The sequence below is a fragment of the Netta rufina genome (assembly GCF_964035555.1).
Source record: "Netta rufina genome assembly, chromosome: 2".
Classification (NCBI taxonomy): Eukaryota; Metazoa; Chordata; class Aves; order Anseriformes; family Anatidae; genus Netta; species Netta rufina.
The window spans coordinates 30,669,345-30,691,933 of NC_140124.1; the positions used below are offsets into that span (position 1 = coordinate 30,669,345).

The following is a 22,589-nucleotide window of genomic DNA, read 5'->3' on the forward strand; positions in this document are numbered from 1 at the left end:
CAAACCCTCTTTGCAAATAAATATATAAATAAAAATAAATATGAAAAATAAACCAAAAGTAAATCTTCTAGTTCTAAAAACAATTAAACTTTCTTTTAAAATGTTTTGAATTGACAGGACTGTCTCATTTAATTGGAAGCCTCAAATTGTAAGAAAATTTAAGTTCTTTAATATATTTCCAGAATAAATGAAGAATATACAACTCAAAGAAGACAGCTGTATATTTTGACCAGGATGTTTGTGATCTGAAAAAAATTGACTTAAATCACAACAGTGTTTTAAAATATATATTTTTTTCAAATCATAAGAGCAAGTATACTAACAGGTAATAAAACATGAGAATTAAACATTGTTGCTAGTTTTGATTTTGTACTTTCAACAACAGAAGTTATTTTAAAATTATATAAAAGAATACATAATAACAATTTATTATGTCTGTAAAAATAAAAATATTTCATCTTATGAATAATATCTTATTCTGTCTAATGAATTGGCAAAAAATAAGTGCATAAACATTGGCATTTTACCTGAGAACACATTCATTTTTTTAAAAAAAAGATTGAAGAATCATTTGGGGGGGGGAAAAAAAAAAATATTGTTACTGAACAGAATGCCACAAGGACATGGAAGCTGAGCTTATTTTTTAATCTAAAAATGTTACTCTTTCCTTGTCAACTCCAGCACTATTCATGGTAAAAATCTTGTTCAGTGTGAAATTGCAACTCCCCTTCTATACAGAATTTATGCCTACATGGAAACTCCTTGTGGTGTTTCAGTTTTTATATTAATTCTATATGGTAATACTCCAGTTTTGAAAAAGGTTCTCTTCTTTTTTATCTCTCTTCCTTTTTTTTTTTTTGATTATTTTGCATTTTTATAGGACCTTACAAAAGTATTTTCTTTTATTTTGACAGTTGTGCCCCTGTTATGAGACATTCAAGTTGTGACAATTTAACCAAACTCTGGAAAGGCTCATGCTTCTGAGAACTCTTGTGACCTTGGTCCAATTTATTTTATTGAAAATGTATTTCATCTGGGTTATAACTTTATGACTTTTCACCTTATGAACAAGAGTCACCCTGTTCAATCCTGAGTAGTTTGGTAGCGTTATACCTCACATGCACACCAAATCAAACGTAGCCAGGTCAGCTGTAGTACTACCAACATGATCTGCTTTGAAAATATAATCCTCAGATTACTATTGTTATGAAATTTTACTATCCGTGTCACACCAGCAGATTTATTTGGCACTTGCTGTCATGACTTGTTCTTCCGGAGGAATTCCTCTATAATTGAGCATTAGTTATTGTACCATTAAAATACAGTGTTTCCGTAAATTTTAAACAGATAACAGCACTTTCTAGCAAGTGTTTTTTTAGATACAAGTTTATTACCTAGTTACAAGAGGGAAAAAAAAAAATGGCTAGAAATGGCCTTCCTTTTCTAGTCAAAAAAAAAAAATATAATAAAAATGAGGTTAACAGAAAACATCCTGCCATTGCTCCCAAAGGAATATTCCACAATTACAAAATGAGAGAAGGCCATTTCTGAGTGTAAATATTTTAAAATGTAATGTAATAATAAATAGAAATCCTACATATTTTTTTCTAATACGATCTTTGGTATATTTATACTATTGGCATTGGTTTTTATAAGTATTTTTATCTGTTTCTTTCATTTGTATTTGCTGGTTTTAGGTTCAATATTATTAACAATGGCAACAGTCCAGCATCCTGGTAGAAATATGCAGTGGGCACAGATTGCTCTAGTTCGAGGTCTTACTCATATTTCAGAAGAGGAGTGGGTCTGTGCAACTGTACTATTATTTTTCCACAAAAACACCAAGAGACTGCAATGAATAGGTTCCTTTCATTATTCTCTGACAGAGGAAGACTGAAAGGTTCACGGAGAATTGTGTCCTCACGTAAATGTCAGGACAAAGTAAGACTCCCTGCAAAAACATTTTCTTTACAGTCTTGGCAAGTCTTCCATAAGAAATACCACAGAATTGTGTTCATGATGTCAGACATACTTTAGTGAGTACAAAGGATTAAAGTTTTCTATCTCTTCACTGATCCGCTCCCTGCTATGGGAAGTCAAAAAGGCAGATGTTAGCTTTCTGCTAGCTTTCCTTAAAGCAATGCATGGAACTGTCACATTTCAGCTCCTACGTGCAGGATGCTATTTGATCAAAAAGATCAAAATATGTCAGTTAGACATCTAATATAAACAGCATTGCTTACAGAAATCTTATTTCCATATAAACACACATATCAAAAGCAGAACAAATCTCTCAAAATCTCTCAAAAGTGGGGATATGATTTTTGTAATTTTACCCTGTAGACTCAGCCAATGCAGGAAAATTAGATGCGAAATTAACGATTTTAATTTGTATTAAGAATAATATTCCTGAAGTATCAGATCAAAATACTTTTTTTTTATATATATATATATATAATATCATACACTAAACTGTAATCAGTAGCCCATTATGTGTTTTTTTTATAAAGTGACCTTTAATAGCCATCATATTATAAATGTAGTTAATCAAACTAGCAGGTAACAAAGAACTTATAGACTTATTCACAATTATGGATAATAGCAATGAAATTTAAAAGAAAAAAAGAAAAAGTTAATTTTGACTTAAAAAATAGTAGTCAGAAACTTAATTTTAAAATACTTAAATGCATTGCAAACACAAGTTCAAAAGTAGATAATAAATAAATAAAATAATCTAAGGTTAAACTCATGACTTGCCTAAAAATAACACCAGGCAGATTTGCAATGAAGTTACTGTGTATAGTGTATGGGAATCAGAAGTGTACATTAGGTCTATACTGAGGCTTATTTTTACCTTGTTGATATTTAGCATTCAAAGCAGTTGTCAATACAGCATTCACTTGTGTCAGACTTGTGGACTGCCATACTTTGTTTTTAATTAGTAATCCAAATTTATTTTTTTTTTAGAGCAAATCACAGGTATGGCAAATTTCTCCCAGAACTAAATATCATTCCCTGCCTATGGATTTAAATCAACAATACTTAGTAGCTACTCCTATTTTCTCTTTCTTCTGGCACAGTTTAGTTCTGACTTTAATACATTACTTCTGAGCCACATAGTAAACGTTTTCAGCAATGATATAGGTTATAGAAACAATATCTGCTAAAGTTAGCAGTGGTCTTGTAATACTTTGGAAGTTAGAGAAAGCGTCCATTTCACTGTTGAGGCAATATCTGTCATGCTGAGCTTTCCTGTGTCTGACATAACATAGAATATGCACTTTTTTTCCCCCTCTAAAACAAACTAGTTTAATTAAGTCATTTTCAATTTAACTTTACTTTGGATAAACTGTGATCAAATTAATCCTGACAAACTAATAAAGATTGAGTCAATGTTTGCATGTGTCACCTTTAAGGAAATATAGCTTTCAAGAAGGAAATTTAACAGCTGCTTCTGGAGGAAGCATCTTTATCACTGAGTCAGAGAGGAACCAACTGTTTAGCATAATTTTAAAGGCAGCTTCTCTGTCACAGGCATCATCATTCAGTTGATGTGTAAAAACCTTTTATAAATATTAGCAATCATCTGGCATTTTTCAAAAGAACAGGAAAGTTAATCCTGTTTCCTGACTGAGTTGTGCCTTGCATAATTACATTCTGACTACCTAAGTTCCCCTGCAATTTCAGTTAATTACAGTATTATTCTTACTTCCTGTTCTAAAGTTATTTGTGTAGTAACTATATCCTTCTAGAGTGGAAGATGAAGTAAGCTCTGTGAATTATTTTGATTAATGTGTAAAATGTTGTGCTATCACCTCATAGAAAATGCGTTACATACTGGATATTATTCCCACCTAAAAAATGCGTGAAACTTTTTAGCAATTATATTAACACTCAGTAGCGCACCTCTCAAGGGATGCTTCCATCACTTGACTAATAGATATAAATCAATATGTAACTAACAAATATTTATACATCTATTTGTTGAATGTAAGCAAATGAAAAAAATTTAAATATTTCTAAAGAGGTGTTCTTGTGACAATCTTACATAAAAATGTGTTCCTCCACCACTTGCCATTGTCTTCTCCCTCATAACAGAGAGTAGAGGACAATTTTACCCAACTCTTCTGATAAAAGCTGCTATTCTATGTTCTATGTATTGAAAAACCCTTAGATTCTTTTGACAATCATAAGATTTTGAAGCATAAGTTAGCAAGTGGCTAGAGTGCTTTCAGCACACAAGAGGACTGCCCAAACCATATTGCAAAATTTCATTTTAGCAGTATGCAAAAAACAAAAACAAAAACAAAACAGTATTTCTTTTTGCCTGATATGAAAAGAGGACTTTCGTTCACTTCTGGTGCAAACTCTCACTTTGTAATTAACAGCAAAATTTCTGCAGGCTTTATGGGACAGGGCTTTATCTCTCCACTATACCATGCAGTAGCCATTAATGAATCCATCATAAATTTTCTCATTTCACATTAACCTCAGACCAGTCCTCCTCATTTTGTCCTGACTCTGCACCACCCCAACACCTACTGTCTTCTGTCACATTCCTCTGCTCCATCCATCCCTCTTCACGTTCTCCCCCACACCCAGTGGTGTTTCCATATCCCACTTGCACACTCAGATCAATAACATTTTCCTATCTGAATATTTGCCTGCCCATTTGACTTCTCCCTTTAGTTATTCTTGTGATATGTGAAATTTCCATTAGTGCTTCACCTGTGAGCCTGTTCACTATGACAAAAATTACTTCAGTCCTCTTAGACACAGGAAAAAAAAAAAAAGAAGAAAAAAAAAAGTAAATGTGTCCTACAGGCACAGAAATCAAAGCCAAAGGAAAAATAATTTCAGAATTATTTCAAAGCCTGTACTGCCAATAAAGTTGTTGAGACACAGTAACATAGCAACATCTGGCAACAGACATGGATCGATAAGCCACCACGTGGCTTGAGATGTGTTTGAGAAATAGTTTAATAAGCAAATCTGAAATAGGTATTTTTTCTCTCTATTGTCCCATCTCCCCACCAGCATGAAGAAACCACAGCTGCAAGTGACAAGGGTCCAGCCTCCTGCCCACCCAGGAGATGCTATGCTGCCATGACCACAGCACCAGGTGGGGACAACTTCCAAGTGCATTACTCAACCTGTAGCTGAAGAGGTTATTCCCTGGCACTTTATTCTGTCTTGCTGGAGAAAAGAAGCTGCCCCAGGAGCAGGGTTGAGCTCCCAGGACCAGGATCCCCAGACCTTCATAGGAGCAGGATAATACCAATTCTACAATTAATTTTTCCTTGTGGTAACTATCTTGCATTTTCTTCTCAACCATGCTTCTTTCTTCTCTATAGGTAAAGACTTGTGACACCGAGCTTTGTGTCTGGTGATACATACAGATTGTTCTGTCTTTTAGCATCTTGACCTGAGTACACAACATTTCAAAGCAGCATCAGGAGGATTACACTGAAATTGAAACAGTCTATTTCTACTTGCTTCCAAAGGCCAACCTTCAGGTCATCCTCTAGAGCCTTTTTGTTCGTATACACAACTGGGAAGAAATCAGCAAGTTGGCAAAGAAGGAGTTTGACAGCCTTTGAGATAGGGATTTCTGTAAGTCTTTTGTTTCTATCTAAAGAGATATTGGACTTCTGTAATTATATGGTTTTTATGTTTTCTAATGTTTACACACCGACAGGATGAGAACACAAACAAATCTACATAAACAGAATAATCAAACAAAACTTTAAGGCTGTTTCCATTTAAAATTACAAGCTATACCAATTAAGGGAATTTGCAGTGTTGAACCATGCTGCAACACTGCCTGTCCTGGAGAAGAATCATGGTGATTTTATACTCTCTACATGGTTGTTTTGGCACTCCTAAAGGAGGGGGGAGCTGATATGAGTTCATTCACATGCACCACAGCTTGCTACACAGGCTCCAGCCCTCACCCACTTCCCCAGAGTCCTGCAGGCCATAGGAGGTCTTTAGCCCTAAGAAGGAGAGACGTGGCCAGTAACAACACTAACGTTCTGGAGGAAGGGGCCTCCACTGCTTTACTGCTGGTCCGGTGGCAAGACCCTCTTATCCCTCATCAGCAGAGGAAAATCCCTTTCACATTAAGTACAATTACAGGCGAAAATTGGCTGCCAATTTTTGAAAATCTGTCCCTTTAAGTTTTAAGGGAGCTGGTTTCCTTTTCAATTTTAAATATATCTCACCCATATGGGAATAATACACAATCAAATCCAATATTTTTCCTACTGCCTAGCAGCTAAGTTATTTACTTGACTTTAACAAGACTTTTCTTTCCTCTTCCCAAGTTTGAGAGCAAGCACAAGCTGAGATGAGCTGTGCTGCTGTATGAGCAGGCAGCCGCTTCCAACAATTTATTTGAAAAGAAGCAGATCTGTATGTTAGGTGGGAAAGGGAGAGACTTAGCGTAGGTGGGGGAAAGAGGGGAAAAAGTCAAGGTTTAAATTTTTGTTGTCGTAAATAGGCAGCTTGAAACATGGGAACAGAAAATAGGAAACTTTCAAAGACTGGACACACCTATTTCCTACTGCTGGAAAATTAAGACAGTTCCATAAGCTGCATCTCCCCTAAATTAAAAACAATGCACAAAGGGTGTTAAGTTAGCCATGAAGACATAATGACTCTAGAAAAAATTCCACTTGTCTGCTATGTAAATTTGCATGTGCAACCTGCATCTGTTCTTAAGAAATTACATTGAAGGCAGAACAAAAAAGTTTTAGTTTTAATCCCTTTTTTCACAGATTGTAGAGACAATTTAGAATGTTTACTGTTTACAACCTCTTTATCAGAAGACACAGGTAGAGTATTCATGCCTTCCAAAATGTAATCTTATACATCTGGTCAGCAAACATCTGGATATTCATCTTCACTCATCATTTCCTTCGGTAAGTCCAAAAACTGTCAGTTATTTCAGCTGAGATTCAACCCAGGGGAGTACAAAAAAAAGTTACATCCTTCTTTTGTCCAGGTTTTATAAACTGCTTTTTACCTTTTTCCCTGGGATATCAGTAAGTATAAAAATAAGCAGTCTGGATTCTTTTGACTGTAGCTTTTATTCTGTGTATATGTACGTCTATAGCCACAGGGAGCATACATATGCAATTGTATTTATTACATAGTCATATTTGCAATGTATGCAAAATCTCCTACATCTTAAAACAGACTTTAAAAGTGTTCTATATTTTACAAAGAATGAAGAGAGTAAAATCCAGAAGAAACTACTCAAGGGACAGGTAGGAATTAATTTGTGAATAAACTATATAGCAAATATTATTCCAATCAACCTTTCACATTTGGGATAGTCACAAAACAGGAAATGTGAATATCAATTTTCTAAAAAAAGAAAAGCTGTTTTATGAAAATTGTCTTCCTGTTCCATCCTTCTCCCATCTTACAGAGGTAGAATGAAAGTCATCTCCTTTGCAAAACACTTTGCAGTTTAACTATGAAAAAGCCACTGTAAGACGTTTAAATGCTATTACCAAACACACATATTTAACATAAAAAAATGTTGATCAATCATTTCAGAGGCTATCTTTCCTAAATAATTGTAGTTTTTCTTACTACTCAGTAATTTAAATCTATATCTGACTTCCAGTTTTCCATATCATCATCCTAGTGTCCAGACTGAAATTACTTTGTAAAATTTTTTGGACAAAAAATAAAGAATTCGGACAGTGAGTTTTTTGAAGTTTGTTCTTTACCTGAGGTTTCACTCACTTTTCCTTTGTTATTTCTTTGAACCAGCTTCTTGCTTTCCAATTTAACTCTGCTTAGTGAAATTGAAGTGCTTTTAAAGTAGTGGTTAACATAAAAATTATATCTTCTTAAAATTATACCATTTCATATGAGTTTATTTAACATGTATTGCATACATGTTGCACACTACCAATAGCCCCATAAGAATGTTGAAAATATGCCTGATTGGAATTTGTTTTACCCATATGGCCAAGGGAAACTGTTAATGACATAACAAGCTTACATACTTAACTGTGTATTCTCCTTAATACATTTAGATTCATTTTTCAACTTTAAATCAACAAACAAAATACATACTTAAGTAACAAAACAACATTTATAACAGTAATAAAAAATTAAAATAATTTCACTTCAGAATGTGTTGATAAGAGACCAGAAGATTTGAAAAGTGGGGAAGACTTGGGAGCCGGCTTTAACAGGTCTCTTATTCTAGCCTCATATCACTCCTAGTTAATAAACTACTCATATACAGTTCTTTAAAAATAAATAAATAAATAAAATTGTAACACCATAGATCACTTTACTGTCCAAAGAGTAGAGTAAAACAAACCAACACCATAAGAAGGATGCATTACAGTGACTATAATTTAAAGGAAAATATAAAAGCATGTAAAATATAGGATGCGCATATAAAGCATATACTTTCCTCACAATACTGCTGTAAAATAAATAAATAAATAAATAAATAAATAAATAATTGTCACAGTTTAATAGACATATTTAGAGTTGAAGAAGAACACCAAAAAAATGTCATTAATTTCTGAAATGATTCCTTATGAAAGCTTGTCACATGCAATAGTGTTATTACAACATAAGAGTCTTATTTTAGCAATACCTTTGACACTGTTGAATTTAGAACTATAAAATGGAGAGGTATGATCAGAATGACAGTGATGCTTGTGATATACATTCACTTTAAGGAATTCTCCTTATTTTATTAAAGCTAAAAGTAACAAGGAAAAAATCTCATACATTTTTTACAAGATCCAGTGCCTTAGTTGTTCTGCATTGTTTCAAGCAAAGAATACCCCCAGCCAGATTTACTGATAGTCTATGTAGTGACTGCCATTTACATGTCCTTGTCAGTAAGGCTGAGCATGATGGTGCTATATCAGAAGAAAAGTTTCTTAAGAGATTCTATAAAGTTAAAACAGTGATGGAACCAAGAGAGCAAGACCTTAGTCCACTTCAAGACCCTGCAAAAACTTGCATTTCCTCACACAAACAGAACAATACAATTTGATTATTCAAAACGTTTGTTTGCCAGCAACAATAAAGCAGAGGCCAACATTCAGTATTAAAATCCAAGTGCTTTGCAAAACTCAACTCTGAATATCATAGTTGAGTGATACTTATTTGGGGTATCTGTCTTTCATACAGTTTTTCATATGAGAACATTGTAGAAATCTTTCTTGCAATGGGATGTTTGCATTCTATCTAGGGTATGGCTAGTTTTTGTTTTGATTTGTTTTTAATAATAATAATAATAATAATTTATTAATATATAATTTAATATTAATAATTATTAATATTATTAATTGTTATTTTATTTTATTTTGTATTGTTTTATTTCATTTTGTTTTATTTTGTTTTGTTTTATTTATCTATATTTTAGGATAAAACAGGTAATTTTACTTATAACATATTTAACCTTGATGAATTTGTTTAGATTATCCAAGAATTGGTGATTCTTGAGAGAACCTAATTAAGCAGTAGTATAGGTTGTTTAAATATCTTTGGTTAGGAAACAAGGAAAAAAAAAAAAGGATTTAATGATAATTTTAGCTATTAAAAATAGAAAAAAGCAAAATTATATTTACCTTTTTTGTCGTTGTTGTTGTTATCCACCAGTGTGCTATCAATTCAGATAGTGTTTGATGTGGAAAAGATTGCTACCTCTGTACTCAAAAACCATTTTTGGAAGTTTAAATACTTTAATTAAGGCAATAAAGATACAACCAAGGAAACATACATCCAAAGGATATTGTCCAAATACACTAATGGTTTGTCTGTTCTAAACACACTTCATATTTTAACTGCAAATCCTGAAATGTATAATAAAGTATTTTAAATGGTAAAGGCCTCACCAGATTTTTAGCAAGCAAGAACTATTACACACATCAAGCTTCTAGAAATCTGAGTAATTGATGCTCCTGAAAAGAACATCTTACCTTTTGGGGGTTAGGGTGTAATGCAGTTTTAGTCTGCTTAAAAAGTCATTTCAGAATTTTTACATATAGTAAAATAAATAAGAAGAAAGAAAAGAAAAAAAAATGACACCCTTTACAAATTTACAAATAATCAAGCATTTATTCTTTGTAAGGAGTGCACATCAGTCAACAAGAACTAAGGTTGTTGATTAGCAATAGAAAGTCCAATTTTTTAATTTTTTTTTTATTATTATTCCAATTTTTATTTTTTTTATTATTATTTTTATTATTGGTAGTTAATTCTGAAAAGATCTAGAACAGATTGCACATGCTGGGAAATATTTGTCAGTCACTTCAGCCACGACAATATATAATCAAAAACTTCTCTCTATATACAGGCGTAAAATGTTTTCCAATGTATATCTATTCATACTACTTAAGCTACAGAAAATTTTGCATAAAGAACGTATGTTCTTGAAACAAGTGGAAATACTGGTATTTCTGGAATATCCCTGGTCTTAATACTGGATTTTTTTAGCAATGTCCCACTAAGGAGCAGATAGAGCCTTCAGAGTGGCTCATTGCACCAAGAGGAAAGCAGGGTCTGTTTCTGAGCTATGAACTACAGAATCACCTACACACCCCAGTTACTTTCTCCCACAGGTAGACGGTGAAGAGCGACACAGGGATGCTCCAAAGCAAAGTTCTGCACAGTTTGAAAAGTGTTTTTAAAGACATTTCAAAAGAGCCATTTGAAATTGCAAAGTACTACAGGTCTTCACAGTACCCATTAGCTAAAATGCAGCTTCAGAATGGGGATGCTGAGAGTTAGTATTCTACATGTTTCTTTCTCCCTTCTAAAACTATACAGACTGACAAATATTTTTACAAGCACAGCAGGAGAAACATTTTTTTTTTTTTTGGTAACAGGAAAAATACAAGCATCAAAATGGGCCATCTGTTTTAACAATGCCTTTTATTTCTCTAGAATTATGCTTCTGCCTTAAATCTAACTGAAAAAAAAAACTTACCATTGATGCTGTTTGATAATTACATGATGTGTACTTTTACTCTAAACCTAATTCCTTACAATCAAATTTTCATATAACAAATTAAAATAAATGTTTTTACATTTGATACCTCTTATTGCCGATCTGCTGATTTCAGCAGATTAGTAAAACGTAGAAGGGACATAAAAATGAACCTTGTCACTCCTAGACTATCCAGGACAAAGCCTTCTAGCAAGTGTGCTGGAAGATGTGTGATATAGTGTGATACAGCAAGACGCTGTATCAGAAATTATCAAGTACATTAATGGAGGCTGTAGAGAGGGGGGGTTGGTCTATTCTCCCACGTGCCTGGTGACAGGATGAGGGGGAACGGGCTAAAGTTGCACCAGGGGTGTTTTAGGTTGGATATTAGGAAGAACTTCTTTACTGGGAGTGTTGTGAGGTATTGGAATGGGCTGCACAGAGAAGTGGTGGAGTCACCATCCCCGGAGGTCTTTAAAAGATGTTTAGATGTTGAACTTAGCGATCTGGTTTAGTGGAGGACTTGTTAGTGTTAGGTCAGAGGTTGGACTCGATGATCGTGAGGTTTCTTCCAACCTAGATAATTCTGTGATAATTCTCCACAGTCATTGCAACTGGTTTAGGGTAACAACAACAACAACAACAAGAAAAAAAAGGGTGTTTGGATGAGCCTAAGCAAAATGATTTGTGTGCAACTAATATAGGAAGTACATACTTGTTTATGTCTAGGTTAGTAAGAAGTCTTTAACTGAAATAAGTAACATGACTTAAAATTAGATATAGGGAAACAACAATATATTTATCTGGTGCATTTTCACTTACTCTAAATATATGTTTTTAATGTAAAATACATATTGAATGTTTAAGGCAAGCAAAACTGTATGTTTGGAAGTTTGGGGAAAGCAGGTTCACTTATTTCACTTATTTTCACAATTTCACACTTATTTCACAATTATATTCACTCTTCTTTTACAGTTTCTCTCCTCAGCTAATGAAGTTACCTGCTTGCATGTGGTTCTCTAACAACAGAGAGGTCAAATAGTGTATAGAGAGCTATTTCAAACTTTTTTCCAGGCGAAACACCCCAAAATTAAAATCTACAAACTATTGCAGAAGTACTTTCTTCTTTCCCACAATCACTACTTGCAAAAAGGTTCGATTCAAAGCTTTGATAATTCACATTTGTATTTCTTAAGGTACTACAGAACCATAAAGTGTTATGCACCATTTCATTAGTTTTCAGCAGCACACTTGGAAAACTATGTCAAACAAGCTGTTTCTCCACACAGTGTTAGATACTTTCATCCTCGTGTCTCCACTCTGAGAACAGAAAGGGATTTTTTTCACCTTTCCAAATGTACATGCACAGACTAGAGGGCAGCACTAGCCAAGTTTATGAATGTGTGAATTCAGCTGTCTTTCTGAATGGTCGACCAGTGCTAGTTTATAGTAAATTTTCTTCTCCCACTTCACCCTAAAATATACTGTTTTAAGGGATTCATGCTCAATGACACTTCTGTCTGGTTAGTTTAATAGTCAGGAGCATGACCATAATCGCAACAGCCATGTGTGCAACATATCAGTTTCTTCATTACAACTGCTCATTTAATCCACACATTGTACATATTTCCTTGAGGATCTCAGAAGACAGTCATTTGTGAAACGACTTGGAATTCATTTCAAGCTTCAGAAACTTTAGGTTTTACCACCTTAAAGAAAAGTTTAGGTGAGAAAGCACAGAGACTTTCCCTGTGGTTTAAATATTTAAGGATATTTATTTTACATTTTCTAGTGTTTTATTGTAAAAGCATGTTACCAACTTGCTTTTGTGCAAGCAGATCCAGAGCTTTTTCACAAATCTATGCACTGAGGGACAACTCCAGGCTCTGAGTATAGGAAAAAAATGAGATTGCACCCCCCCCAGACACCCATAGGTACTTCTTGTTAATGTATGTCCATATAGAGAGCCTTGACAAGGCTGACGTATTATCTAAATCCCCAAAGCAGGATTTCAGTGATACTTAAGAGGAGTATTAACTTTGTGCTGGACCCTTTCCCAGCCATAAGAAAAGACGGCTAACAAGGAAAATTGAGGAATATGGTTTCTTTTTCATTTGGTACCGGGGAGCTTGCCAGATCTCTTGATGGTGGAAGCTTGAGAAAAGATAAACAATGCTGAGAGAAGCTGGAATTACCACCTGAATTTTTGCTATAAAAATTATGTCATAACAGAGTCAGCTCACACTTTCATGAATAAATATTTCATTATATTTAAAATTAAAAGATACATGGTCTGATATCATCAAAACAAAACAAAAAAGCCTATTTTTATTTTCAGATCAAGGACTAATTCATAACAGCCATAGAGATCCATTTCTCCCAGTATCCTGTGGCCAAAAAATTAAAAAAAAAAAAAAAGCAATTACCATGTGTTTACAGAAAACATGCAAGAATCATGGCAAGTGTGTTGTAACTTTTCTCAGTGATACCTTTTCATCATCCAATAGCAAACAGCTTATGTCTTCTTGGATTAGATGTTGAACCCAGATAAACAAATTTAATGCCTCATCTATAGCAATGATCCATGTCCTACCTTCCACCCTGGAGCACAGCCAATATTCTAAAGAGCCAAAAATCAGCAGTCAATCACTTCTTCTGCAGTCCAACCTGTCAGTGTATTTGTTATTACCATCACTCTTAATAACCTCTGGCATATAGCATGCTTAGAAAATCTATTCACCTGTAAACTTCTTCTGGATATTCAGAAATGAAAATTAAGCAAAAATAATCCAGTAGATTTCCTCTCATTCCCATCTTCTAAACTTCACAGAGATTATGGAAATTTTTCTCTTATTATCTCAACTTTTAAAGTAGAACAGGAGGGAGCTTTTGATATCTGCATGTGCCACAACAAATTTAACTTCACCCCAGATCAGGACATTATTCTTGCCAATATACGAGAAATCAGTCTTTCAAACAACAGGAACTTATTATGAACAATAACAACCTGAAAACAATACAAGCAAGCTCCTGTAATTTTACAGGACCTTAGACCACGACATGTCAGGAAGCTTGATTGCAGCTGAAGGTTTTTCAGGTGAACCCTTCTTAAACCAAATATACACTTAATTGGCAGAAGAAGTGTTATCATTTGGTTTGATTGACTCTGTCTTCTACAAATGTATTACTCACTCTGAAAATGCTATGTAAAGGAGTACCTCTTATTTCTGAGAAGTAAAAGAAATGTAAAAAATGTGGTTGCAAAAATAAGCATATAGAAATAACAAATGATGTAGTTTATTTACGGTGGAGTAGGAAGGCAGGGGATGAATCATAATCACATGAACTCTATATTTTTAATTCATGTTAAATACCTGCATGTCTGCAGGTATTAGACTAGCAACAATCAGAAGACAACAAAAAATATGAAAACCAGCTATTGCTTTTGCTATTTCTGTGAGGCTTGCAGAGTCAGCAATTTAATATCTTTCTTTCCTAAGCCTGTCTAAATAATCCAAAAAAACAACTACCAAAATGGCCAAAAGTGTTTTCTCTAAAATTCACAAGAAGAGAATATTTTTATCTTAATCACTAGGTATCAATTCCCCTTGCAATCAGCACAAGCTGTGACAAGAAAAAGAGCAGAACTTCATTCAGTCACTTGACAGTTCCCCAAAGTGTTTTTTTGGTTGTTGTATGTTTTGTTTGTTTGTTTGTTTTTGTTTTGTTTTCATCTTTCATTGGGGTGGAATTAAATTTGTTTCATTCTGGGTAATCAATGTAACTCTGAATTGCTAGTCAGGTAAACAGTGACATTTTGCCACATGCAAGAACAAGCTTAAAAAAACACTAACCAGCCTTTCCCTTGTCCCCCCCTAATGAAGCCTTTGACATGTAAAAGAACATGCTCATTTACTGCATTTCTAGGGGAATACAGGTTTTTCTGAAAAGAAAACCTTGTGTTTCTGACCATGTTCCCAGTAACAAAAGTCAGACATCATTTTACTATAATGAATTTGCCATAAAACTAAAGTCCTTTAAATCCAAAATTATTTCAATATACTATCAATTCTTAATATAAAATCTACTTAACAAGTCCATTCTGATATACTGACTTCAGACAAGCACATTATAAAATGCAGATGGAAAAGAGCACTTCAAAGGCAGGAATGGATCCGATAAATAAAGATAGTGTGATCATATGATTCCAATATACCCTCCAAAAATGAGTGGTAAATGTAAATGCTGAAAAGATTTTAAGCCCTGCTGTCTTTTCCTTTAACAAGCTTGAAAGTTCAAACTCATCTTCTTACTTAATAGCAAACATACCATTGCACTAGTGTCCAATGTGCTAACATATTAGTATTATTTCTGAAGGCTATGTGTATAACTAACTGAAAGAATAGGAATGGGTTCTATTCTCACCTCTTCCCATCATTTTGACAACATGAATCATGAACGTTGCCTGCTCTTATTTATCCACAAGTGGATCACTCTGGTGTCTGATGAGATGAGGTACCTGTCTCTGTACTACTGACACAGAAAATACTTCTCTGCTCTTCCCAAAGTCTCCAGTTATCCCACAGATTCTGCACCAGCAAATCTGGTTTATGCTGTCTGTCCTTGACCACTGGGCAGTTCCTGCCCCATAGCTAAGTTGACCCCATGATGACTGAACCAAGTTGTTGCTTCTCATTGTTTAAAAGAAAAACCCAATATATCCCACCTCCTCCCCCCCCCCCCCTTTTTTTTTTAATGAACTATTTTTTCAGTGATTTTACATGTATAGTCACCTTACAGAAAGTTTTTCAGAACTGGCTGGGTAGTGTAGGGAAGAATAGCCAGAAACTTCTGCAGGCAGTTCTGCTGCTGAAAAAAAATTTCTCTATGAGGCTCTAAGTAAAGATGTTTACTGGGAGAGGTAGAAGCTATGTAAGTCATGTGTAAATAAAGCTAAGGGAAATCCACATTCTCATCTCCTGCCTTGCTGAATTTTTGAAAGTTAAAGCTTCCAATTCTTGGAAATCTTAAAAAGAAATCCTCCTCAGCATCCTCAGTTGAGACATTTTGCTACAGATCCCAGGCACAGCCTTTTGAGGGGCAAAATCAAAATGAACGTTTAGAGTTTCTCCTGTGTCTGCTGATCCTTCAGAACCTAGTGCTGGCCAAATGGTCAGTCCTGTGGGTTGGAGGAATCTGAAGAGCTCAAAGACTGTTTCTCCAGAATATGCCCAATTTATTTCTCACCCACCATAAATAAACAGAGAAATATTAAGAGACGGGCCATTAACTCAAAACTGTATGTAGCAGCTGGGAAATCCAGCTAGGATATACTTATCAGCCGAGGTCTATTTTACACGCTCTGCACATAACTCAAAGCATCAACTGATACTGGCTCAGCCTGTTGCTGACAGGGACCCTGTCACGTATCCCTCACGGCGGCTGGAAGCCGCCAGCGGACAATGGGCGCGCACGGCTGACACGGGCCGCCTAGGGCCTGGCAGAACAATGCAGCTGCTGCTGAGGTTGGCCCAGCTGAAGGAAACTCACTTCTCCCAGGTTGTCTGAGGGGAGGGACACTTAAGCAATGGAAATTCCCCAGCAGTAAAGGAGAACAAAAGAAGAGGTGTTGGAATCTGCTGTTAAAAAGAGACAGGCTCTCTGAACCTGCTGCCTGCCAAACCCAGAGAACTTCTCCCAGGGCCTGAAAACTGAAGGGTCCCCAAACTGACCACAAAACCCACTGCTCAGCAGCAGCGTATCCATTAGTGACAGCTCCCTTGTTTTTTGCATGGATCTGGAAGTCTCTAGATTTCCTTCCCTGATTAAAAGGTGTGGCTGCTGAAGAAATTAGTTTACAGAGCCTCTAAATTCCTTACTGCCGCTGTCATATGTCTGCAACAGGAGTACCGGCAAAGCCAGAGCTCGGGAAGGGGTGTGCTCCATCACAGCCAGGGCTCTGCACTGCCCTGGGACCAGAGAATCCTGCTTTTTAGCAGGAATAACTCTGCAAGGACTCTGCACCTGGAGAGGAAGCTTGAGGAGTGATCCATATATGCTAGATTAAAATATCTGTTAAAAATTCCCTAAACCCACGCATATCCTCTTCGCCCCCTTCTCCCCGCCACGCCCCCCGAGACGAGACGAGACGAGACGAGAAAAGAAAAGAGAAAAGAAAAGAAAAGAAAAGAAAAGAAAAGAAAAGAAAAGAAAAGAAAAGAAAAGAAAAGAAAAGAAAAGAAAAGAAAAGACCTGATATTTTACAGCTTACTTTCTTCAGTAGTATCACCGTAAGCAGTGTTTTTTTATTGAAACAAAAGGAAAAGTTACGGTGATATATAAATTCATTAAAACACCAAGAAAAAAAGCAGTGTCTAACTAAGCATTCCCATTGACTGCCATGGCTTTTGGATCAGGCCCAGAAGAATGCTGGAATAAGTGGTGAAACATTTTATTTTCTAACTTTTTAGTGGCTACTGCAAACAATGGAAAATACAAGCACATACTTAGAATAACTCTATCCTTTAAAAAAATGAGATCACACCTGAAAATACCTCCTCTTGTTGCTGTATAACTTCAGTTTATGATAATAGCTATTACACACATATAAGCAAAGAGGAAAAGATAGATTCCCTAGCACAGGGTAAAAGCTTGAATCTGTATATTAGGGTTTCTACTACAGTAGAAAGAAGTACTACAGAAAGAAGTTTATACTTTCAGACTATTCTTTCAAATAGCAGAACAAACAATCCAATTGTTGGATGGACAACATAAAAATAAGATAGTAAGTAGACAGGAGTTTGTGTTATCCAATCATTGCTTAGAGATAGGAAAAGCTATACAATGACGATGCTTTGTAACAAAATTATTTTGAGTACTAATAAACAGCCTGAAAATGCATCTGAATTTAAGTTCTTCAGTTTGAAACAATTAGTGTTATTATTTACATCCCCACACATAAGTCCACACAGCTTGAATTTCCTGGGATATACATATGCTATTAATTTTTAACTTAGCTCTGGGATCCAAGCCTGAATCACCAGGCCCTGTTATTTTCTCGTTTGTCCAGTTGTAGTAGAGATTGTTCCAGTGCCTCCACTTCTCAAATCACAGAGGTATTTTCCAGTAAACTACACTTTGCATTTTAAAAGCCATTCAAATTCTCCTTTCCAACTTCTGAAGCAGTTGACTTTTGCAGCTGTGTTACCCTGTTACAGATTTCATCGCTTGATCAGAAATAAGGCTGTCAGTTAAGCTAAAACCTTCATTTTAAGTGCTATTCTATAATGTTGCATCAGTTCCCTGCTGAGCAGCACAGACCTGACAGCAAGAAACATTTCTGCAACCTCCAGAAGACTAAATTAACATTTACAGAACAGTTCAGTGCTGACCTTTTTAAGACATGGACAACATTTTGTTTTGTGGTTTCCACGACTTCACTACATACTAAGAGACTTGTTTTGGATTTTAATTCTAAAATGGCCAGAGTGATTCATTTCAAAGTGCACAGTCCCAATGTTCCTCTCAAAATATAGAAAAGCAGATGAGAGTGAATTCAGAATTGCTGATCCTGCTCCTTTCTCTTGCAGTGGGAATTTTACCACTGAATCTGGTGAAAGTAGAGCCAGGCTACTGATTTTCTAACACTCTCAGGTATTTATTTATTTTTTTTCTTAAAAATACAGGAATATCCTCCCACCTTGGTCCAGTTCTCAGCCCAAAGTTGCAGCCTTGCCAGCACTGTTAATGTCATTGTTCTTGAAGCATATTCCCAGTCTCGCGCACGCCCACGCAGGGCTCCCAGCTCCCGGCTGTGATGTCCCCCCGGCACATTGTTCCAGCTCCCCCCAACTTCCTCACCTCCCACCATGTCCCCTTGTGAGACCCGTCCCCTCACACCATTGTTGTCCCCCTGCACCCACCCTGTATTGTTCTCCCCACCCGGAAGGGACCCTTCCTACCTCCCCCCAGAAGCTCACACTCATTTCTCACCCACTTCCACATTTACCACTGACCTACTGGCATCAAAATGTTTTCCCTTTTTGAAAGTGCATTACATTAACTTTTGTTACTAGACTTCACAGCTTCTGTGGGCTATGGGCATGCTGCCTTGAGAAGCCCCATCCAAAGTCTCTTAAACAATAAAGAGATACTTATTTCATTGCTACAGACTTTAGATCAGATCCAAAATTAGGAGTGATACAAAGCATTATTTCATCTGTGCACTGAATACAAATGGCTATAGCAAAAATGTGTTGTCAGTAAGAGGAATATATAATGGATAAACAGACAGATCAATATTATTACATCTCCAGAATACACATGAACAGAAGTAACTGGCACACGATTTACATTTACAATTTACAACCATTTACAATAAGTAACAGTTGAATCCTTTCTAAAATCTATATTTTCATATATAAGAGCAAGTAATGTACTTCTTTAAAAAAAAAAAAAAAGAAAGACTGATCACCTTTAAGTCAAGTATTAATTGCAGACAGAATTGCTAAAAAACTTATAAATATATGTGCATATATATGTGTGTGTATAAAATGCATGTATGTTTATATCTATATATATAAAGTGCAGAACCACTTTCATTCATTTGTCAGTTAAACAATAATTGAATGTTAAATATATATACAGAGAAGCAGAGGAAGTTAGCCAGATGTCCTGTCATTATTTTGGCTACCTTGCTTTTGATTCCCCTCCATTTTGTATGAAGCTGTATTTTCCATACAGGCACAAAAGGATACTATGCCATACAAATTTTATTTATTTATCATAAATTTCATTTATTTATATTTTTTTCTGTGATACATCTTGTTTTTCTTTTGTGGTGCTACTAGCCAAGAGATACTCCTTTTTATTATTATTATTTTTTTATTTTTCACAAAACTATATCTATTGCATAAAAGTGTGATGTACAGACTGTTTTCCATACTCAAAGTACAAGTAAATCTCTGCTAAACTTTGGAAAGAGAGCACCTAAAGTTGATTAAGTATAGAAATGAAAATAAATACCTCACTTTATTCATAAATAAATAACAATTATAATTATTATAATAAATAATAATAATTAACACCATTTGTATTTTAATACAGGAAAAACTCTAAGTCTTACCATGACTTATGCGGTGAAACCAGTAGTATGCGAAGTCCACTCCCAGGAATGTCAAATACCATGTCCATGGTGAGTCCCAGGGCAGTTCAAAGAGTCGGTAGTTATTCCATACATAAATATAACTAATTAAGTCGACACTTCTGAATAAAACACTGAAATAGAGAGACAAAGAGTGTTATCAATAATTTTGTCAACTGCAATTACAGAACTGTTTTACTGTATATTTACTATTGGGAGTCTTTTTGTAAAGCATATAAACACTGCCCAAGTTCCACAATCTTTGTCAAGTTAACTTCACTGTTAACTTCAGTAGTACCATTGCTTCAGGGCAGTGAAGATTTTAAGATCAGCCACTCACCACCTGCATTTTTGCATTACGTATGCTGAAACCCTTATGCAGTCTGTGCTGTGCAGTGTTCCCGTTCTCACAGGTCTAGAGAAAACCCATCCTTACTAACTTGCAAGTTAGAAGTGAAGTTTAGTGGCGATCATTCTCAAAAACTAACCGTAATGTAGTGTAAAATAAGTAAGGTAAAATACTTTTTAAATAATATTGTAAATATGATGAAGTTTGATATGGGACTGAGGATGAGTACGAGAAGTTATTTGTTACAGTTTAAGCTCAGTGTCACTTGAAGGGAGAGACTTCCTCCTCTCCAATTTGTTAGGGATAGTTTCTTCTCTGGTTAGTCAGCTGAGTTCAGCATCCAGTGGGATTTAATACCAAGACTGTCACAATGAAAGCATGGGAGCCCATATTCAGGATGCCATGTGTCTGTCCATGTCTGCTCATTTCTAATTCAGTGACGCTTCTTCCCAATTCTTGTTTCACCACCACGCCCTTCCCCCCTGCCACCTCCTTTTTCAGCTTGATTATTTTTGATACGGATGATTTCAGTGATTTAGTTTACTGCAAAGCCCCCAAAATACTTGAACCTGCAAGACTAAAGGAGGAGATATTATACTCCTTCTCCTTCAAAAACTTGTTTCACGCACATGAAAAAATTCAGATACACCTACTAGTAACGCAGAATTGTGAGAATTGTGTTGTATGTCCCTGAAAATAATCTGGCCATGCACTGTCTTTTTTTGGGTAGCTGCACTGAAACATGAAGGAACCTCAGAAAATGTCACTGCTTCAGCTTATGAACCATCCCCCATGCTCTCACTTCACTTTTTGGTCACCTCCATATTTTTGCAGAAACATCCATTCAGTACTTTTATGATCCCAGCATTAGCACTTTTTCCCATAATGGTATTTTGAATGATATTAGAAGGAAACATTTTGAGACTGTGATGATAGTTTATCTATTAATGGGGAACAAAGTCAGTTGAAAATTCCAAGTTCCCAATACTAGGCAACAAGTAAAACATTACCACACCCACCATATTATCTTAAGAAGCTGAAACCTTACAAGGAATTGTTGCTTGGGAAGACAAGAACTAATGTTTTCCCCACAGACAGCTACCACATCGTACCTGCAACTAGCTCATTCCTACATGTACTACAAACATCTCAGTTTATCTCAGACAACAAAAACAAAACACAACAAAACCAACACAGTTTCATTTTGTTAGCTGGCAGATGAAGAATTTCTCTTGAGTTGCAAAGGCAGGTGTATCTGCCACTTCAAAAACAACTGAGCTATGCCCAGAAGTTGGGCCATACACACCTGGAACGTGTTTAATTTTCATAAGAGCTGTTTTCTGTAAATATTTTTAAAGAAGATTATATGTGTCCAACCAGATTTTTGCAATTCACCTCATGAGGCATCTGTAAAGTTTGGTATAAATTCTCAAGCACTTTCACAACAGGTCAGAAGGGAGCTGATATTATTCAAACACAAAGAAATGGGCATTTCTTGACATCTTTTCAATGACCAGGAAATTTAAAACACCTTTTGCAACATATAGTATCAGTTATTATTAGGTACTGTTTTCTTACTTTATTCTTTTGCTTTTATTAACATATAATGCCTTTGCAGTACATCCAAAGATATGTGAACGGGTACATTTCCTCCATTTTTGATCAGCTTTTTGTATTTCACCCTAGAGTCTTTTCTTTTTTTTTTCCACAAGCTAAGGCCAAAGTGTAAAACTTGAGCTAACCTCACAACACATTTTTATACGTATAATTTGCTGTAGAAGTCAGAATTTGCTTATTTTTTCCTTCATGCTTGAATCACAATTCTACAGAACATAATGTTAGCTGATTACTGTAATTAATTTGGAGTAATCCATCATATCACTATGCAATGCTGGAGAAAGAAGAGTTGCTTAGGTAAGTATTTTAAAAAAATTTACAGTGTGATAGATAGGAAAGTCCAGAGCTTGCATTCAATTAGATTCTGAAAGTTCACTTGGAGTTTTAAAGGTTTATATTGCCCCTTTTTTCTCCCTCAAGCTACATTTTCACTTCTTGAAAACACTGAAGAGAACTTAAGAAAACTTTTTCCTCATTTAAAAGTAAGTTTTTAACCATAAATA

General features: G+C 35.3%; 1 protein-coding gene across 1 annotated transcript in view; it reads right to left on the reverse strand.

The window, feature by feature from the left end:
- Nucleotides 1-22,589, reverse strand: part of AGMO (alkylglycerol monooxygenase) — a gene marked incomplete at both ends in the record, with an annotated part of 197,375 nt that overhangs the window by 158,547 nt on the left and 16,239 nt on the right. Inside the window, one exon of the mRNA XM_084283049.1 lies at nucleotides 20,103-20,254. Within this exon, the coding sequence (XP_084139175.1) occupies nucleotides 20,103-20,254 (152 nt within the window). The remainder of the gene's footprint in view (nucleotides 1-20,102; nucleotides 20,255-22,589) is intronic.